The sequence below is a fragment of the Saccostrea cucullata genome, unplaced genomic scaffold, assembly GCF_032062105.1.
Source record: "Saccostrea cucullata isolate Sc308-1 unplaced genomic scaffold, CSIRO_AGI_Scuc_v1 ctg9872, whole genome shotgun sequence".
NCBI lineage: Eukaryota > Metazoa > Mollusca > Bivalvia > Ostreida > Ostreidae > Saccostrea > Saccostrea cuccullata.
In genome coordinates, this window is record NW_026924604.1 from 10,990 (window position 1) to 16,537 (window position 5,548).

General features: G+C 34.1%; 1 protein-coding gene across 2 annotated transcripts; it reads right to left on the reverse strand.

The window, feature by feature from the left end:
- Window positions 1–950: 950 nt before the first annotated feature.
- On the reverse strand, window positions 951–5,223 carry LOC134266834 (uncharacterized). Of its 2 annotated transcripts, XM_062749045.1 has the most exons (6): window positions 4,458–5,223; window positions 3,851–4,003; window positions 3,295–3,489; window positions 2,987–3,108; window positions 2,704–2,831; window positions 2,459–2,663 (listed from the first exon to the last, which is right to left on the reverse strand). In XM_062749045.1, exons 1-6 carry the CDS (start codon window positions 4,876–4,878, stop codon window positions 2,600–2,602), a joined length of 1,083 nt encoding a protein of 360 aa, XP_062605029.1. In that variant the 5' UTR covers window positions 4,879–5,223; the 3' UTR covers window positions 2,459–2,599. The 2 variants fall into 2 exon arrangements, with proteins under 2 accessions (XP_062605028.1, XP_062605029.1); XM_062749044.1 differs by having other exon boundaries at window positions 951–2,831.
- Between the last annotated feature and the right edge of the window lie 325 nt (window positions 5,224–5,548).

Below are 5,548 nucleotides of genomic sequence, written 5' to 3' on the forward strand. Positions count from 1 at the left end.
GTTTCCATCTTAAATTACTTTTTTTCTTTGTTTGATAAGTTGTTTGGCAATATTAAATTAACCCCATTTTCACACTGCACTTAGCAAAGATTCCACAGGTGTATAAGTTTTTAGGTCACCTGAGTCACTCAGGTGACCTATTGCTATCCGTTTTCGTCCGTCATCGTGCGTCGTCCGTCGTGTGGTAACATTTGAACATTTTCAACTTCTTCTCTGAAACTACTGAACCAATTTTAGCCAATTTTGGCACAAAGCATCTATAGGTGCAGGGGAACAAAAATTGTGAATTTCATGGTCCCTGCCCCCCTGGAGCCTGATGGTTGGGGCAAAACCTGTAAAAATAATGAAACCTTTAAAAATGTTTTTTTTTACTCCTGGACATCAAGCAGTCATACTGTTTTCATGATTGTAATCAGCATTGAGTCCTCTATCAAAATTGTGAAATTCATGGCCCCAGGGTCAGGGGTTTTAGTGCTAGGGCGGGGCTAGATTGATTAATAGTGAAAATGCATACATTTTTTGAGAATCTTCTCCTCTGCTCATGGGCATTAAATAAACTAACCAAGTTCATAGTTATGTTGAATAAGACTGCCTCTCCCCAATTTGTGAATTTCAGGGACCCTGGATCAGGGATTCTTGTTTTAGGGCGGGGCTCTAATGATTATTTAGTGAAATGCATGAATTCTTTGAACATCTTATCCTTTGCTCCTGGTTAATATGCTAATGATTTTATTACATATTTGTGACTGCGACTGGGAAAATGGGGCCAGATGAGCTAAAATCAGATTTTGAGTTTTTGTCATTTTTTTAATCCTCATAATGTAAATAAAATTTTGTCAAAAAAAAACAAAGTCATATCTGAAGGGGTTTTAAAGATATGACCACATCTGTTCATTGACCCTTTATAGAGTTATTACATAAAAAGACACTGAAAACAGGGAAAATGCACTTTTTCTATGACATTTAATCTGAACTTCAAATTTAAAACCAAGGAAAAGCAATGACTTAATTATACACTTTTTTTTTCTAAAAATTAAATGTATTGAATTTTTTTTTAGAAATGTACAGAATTGTAACCATTGTTGTCATGGCAACAAAATAAAATAAGACTTTTTGTCATTAACAAAATCATCTCTGCAAGAGTTCAAAGACAATCGGAGTTTATTAAATGTACATATACTGTGTTCATAAATTTTCAAGTTTCAAGGAAACTATAAACACTAACATAAAATATTTTCTGACTTAAAGAAAATAAATTCATATAAAAGTACACAGACCAAGTTTATCAAGTTCTTATCATATTTCCCTGAAAAAATGTTCAAAGACAGTTAAGGTACCTTAATTATGTCAACTCAGTGAACAGAAATTATGCCTGTTTACTTACATTGGGAAGAAATATGCAAAAGATTTATTCAATTACTTTATCTTAGTCTTACATACATGTAATGTTGAGAACACTTTTATCTAGTACACATGGTTTCTTTCACTGTAGATTTTAGTCTATTCTATCTTACATCTAAGGGCAAATCACTCTAAGTTGCGATAAAACTGCCATGAGATTTAGTAGTGTTTAGTGTGCAGTACTAAGAGCTTTCTTAAACAACTGAGAAAATAAATACAATAAACTTCCTGAGAAAAAAAATGCCCATCTCATTGCGAAGTACACTTTATAAGAACATGCTAAAACAAAATGATAAATAAACATGTACATATAGACTTGTGTACAATGTACTTAAAGATGATGATCTGGTGGTACATATAACTATATCACTTTAACAGTAAAGCATGAAAGTAAGTAATTTATGCAAAGCATAAAGCAATAAGCAAACTAAAATATATGGATAATCACATATTGGCAGATAATCATGAAAGAGTTACAGGGTAAAATGAATAGAAAATTTTTCATGTTACAGCTATACATTGCAACTTTTACTTAGAGCATTTGTTTGAATAAAACATGTAAATTCGCATTGACAATTACACATTAAAGAAATTACCATCAGTGAATCATAACTTGCCTTGCTTTAAACAAACCACCATACACACACTGATCAAACAGTGTTATTCACATGTGCATGATAAAGTTCATACAGTCATATAGAGAATCGGAATTAACCAGGTAATATATGAAACAATCAATCACAACTTTCCAACACTAAAAAACATAAATGCTTCGATAAAAAAAGTTGAAACATGTACAAATCACATGTTAAAAAACATGTACAGAATTAACCAGAGAACATGTCAATCTGTCCAATAAACTTCAAGTGAAGCAAACATGCTTTAATAAAATACCTTACATTTTAGATATTGTTCACACATGTTAAAACATGTACAGAATTCACACTCAGTGAATTACAAGCTAAATTTAGTAAAGCTTTTTTTCTACCACCCTTTGGTTTATATTCTTCACAGCATTCTGTTAAGTCTATTTCTTTTTTGGGAACAGTAGGTTTTGGACATATGCATTCTTTTGCTGTCTCTGAATAACAATGCTCTCTGATGTGGTCATAAAGGTACCATTGTCGGGCAGGTTCAAGGCCTTTGATGACTGATGGAGAAGGAAGAACACCTGGATTCGGAACTTTGCTTTTGCTTTTCAGTAACATGAAGGTGACAGGCTCAGAGGAAGCATTTTCCCGACATGTAATGATTCCTGGATTCTCCGAATCCATGAAGAAATGGTGGTAGCGGGTTAGGTACTTCAGAGGTTTAAAGTACACTTGTAAATAATTCTTCCATTCATAAAACAAGACAGGATCTTCACCATCACCTACAACCTGTGGTATATTATGACCACTTCTACTGGAAGTCCTGACGGATTCTGCCACCTTAAACACAATCAAAGGGAAAATGTTTTTAAATGACTCCAGAAAATGATATACATGTATAAAAATCTCTTATTTTTTGATCACAGAAAACTTGACCAAATAAATATATATGATGACTACATATATTATTTTCATGTACTTGTAAATAAAAGTACCTGTGATATTGTTTCAGCATAAGTGTTTCTCCAGTGCACCTTCCAAACACCGAAATGCCAGTCTGGCTCAAATTTTGTGTGACCAGCTACCATCATCGAGTATTCTATGGTTCTGTGTAGCCCTGAAGAAAATGTTTGAAAACTTAATATTCTTTCCTTTACTTTCCCTGAGATGCTGTTGATGGTGTTGATATATATTGAATAAATTCATGTAAAGTGTTGATAACACTTAAATAAAACTGGTGTACTGTAGTACATATTACACACTACCTATTACAGAAATTATAAAAATATCAGCATCAACCTACCTGTCAACACCCTCCAAAGGCCATACCATAACACAACATTGTTTTTATTTTGTCCTGTACAGTTATCAAAGTGAACCTTGATATCTGTTTCTCCATGCCCAAACTTATCAAAGTAATGGTGCACCATGCTTGTAACACTATTAGCTCCTTTCCCAGGATTAGATGCTTCATCAATTAGATAAAAGGTCTGTTTTCCTGTTAAATAAGCATGTACATAAATAACATGAAACAAACAAATATCCAAATAAACATGCAGTAGTTACAGCAATCACTAAACTCAAGTTTTTCTCCATGGAGTTTTCAATGTAAAATATTAATGTATCATATAGATTTCAAAAATTATAATCATATGAATGGAAATTAGAGATATGTTGCATGGTAAATGTAACATTATAATGTCTTAAAAGGGTTCCCCCAAAAAAGAAACATTCATAATGAAAGGTATACATGTAAATGAAATCTAGGTTAAAATGAATGAAGCGAGAAAAGTATTTAGATCATGAATATCACCAAAAGGAAAAATATTCCCAAGAAAACCTATGATGATGAAAATTACCTGATCCTTCAGAGCAGATACCAAACACATGGCATTTACGAGGGGTTTTAAAGTAAATCGGCCCCACTTGTTGAGCATGGTGTGGAATATGCACCTGTTGAGCAAAATCCCAGGAGTAGTGCAAGGTGGTTTGAACTGACTGTGGTGGGTTACCTATTTTAAAAATCATACTGTTATTGATATATGTAAAAGAAAAAGAAAAAAAAAGTAAAAGAAAAATCTGTGTCAAGACTGGTAAAACTTTACTCTGATCTCATGGGCTTGTTCCCATCGTGAAATAATTATTTCTTAAAAAATCATATACCGTAATAATAAAACGTGTATATGATTTTTTAATAAATAATTATTGCACGACAGGAACAAGCCCCCGTGCTCTGATACAGCGGATACATTGTATTAAAATAAATATTACAAACAAATTACATGGTTTAGCTCTTCATCACATTTGAAGCATTAAAGTTTATCAGAATTTCATAGAAAATTCAATTTCATGTCATATAATATGTTACATGTTTATGTTTCATAAATGTAGATATATATTACACAATGTCCTACATATAATTTTATTAGGTTAAACATGTGGACATTTTTTGGTTAAAAAACTTACCTGAATCTTGAAGAGCAATTGGCAATTCCAGGTAATTCTGTTTAGCCAGTTTAACCTGCTCACGATAATAGTCCCTTTGTTCTTTGGCAAGTTGTACATGACTGTTATACTCCGCAAGCAATTGCTCCTTCTCTTCCTCAGCAAGATTACCACTTTTCGAAATTCTATTTGCGAAGTCCTGACATTTTTGACACAAATCAGTACAAGGTTTTGTAATAACTATATTTGGACACAGTTCCTGCCATTGTCTTTGAAATGTTCGCAGACTTATGCTTCGGTATTTCATTACTTTTGCAAGGCTTTCATATTCTTCATAAATGTCTACAGTTGATTTGTCCGATGGTAACAAAAGAACTTGATGATTCTTGTAATTTGGAAGTCTACCGGGCAGTGGCAGGGCATTGTCCGTGGCAAATTTCATCAAAAATGTCTTGATCCTTACAGAATCCTGGTACCGCAGTGCATGTTTTGGAGGTTTACCAGTTCCGCCATGAACTCTGGGAGAGAGTCCATCGACATCAAGAGAGTGTGCAATAGACTGCAACTTTTTCCTTTCTATACCATGAATAAAGCAGAATGTAAATCTACATACCCGTTTTCCTTTGAAGTAAAATTCTTGATAGGGTCGTTCTCTTTCTTTTGTTTTGTGTTTCTTTGCTTGAGTATGAACACTTGAACGACGATGGGAAAACAGTTCCGCTTTAATAATCAGATCAAGCTCATCCTTGCTGACTTCTTTACAGTGCTCTCGGAATTCGATTGCCGATTCCATCCCAGATAGCATGACTACGTTGGGACAATGTTGGCCCGATGTAACACACTTTGTTGGGCCGACGTTGGCAGCCAACGTTGGCGCAATGTCTAAGTGCACTGTGGCCCTTTGTTGGCCCAACATGTTGGGGCGATGTTGGGCCAACGTTCTAATGTATTTTTGTAATCGTAGGGTCAACATTAGACCAACATAGTACATGGCATGTTATAGAAGGGCCAATGTTGGGCCAATACCAGTAATGTCATGTTAATATATTATCGCAATACCAACATTATTCCAACATACTTTATAGCATTGTAAGTGAAGGGCCAACGTTGGG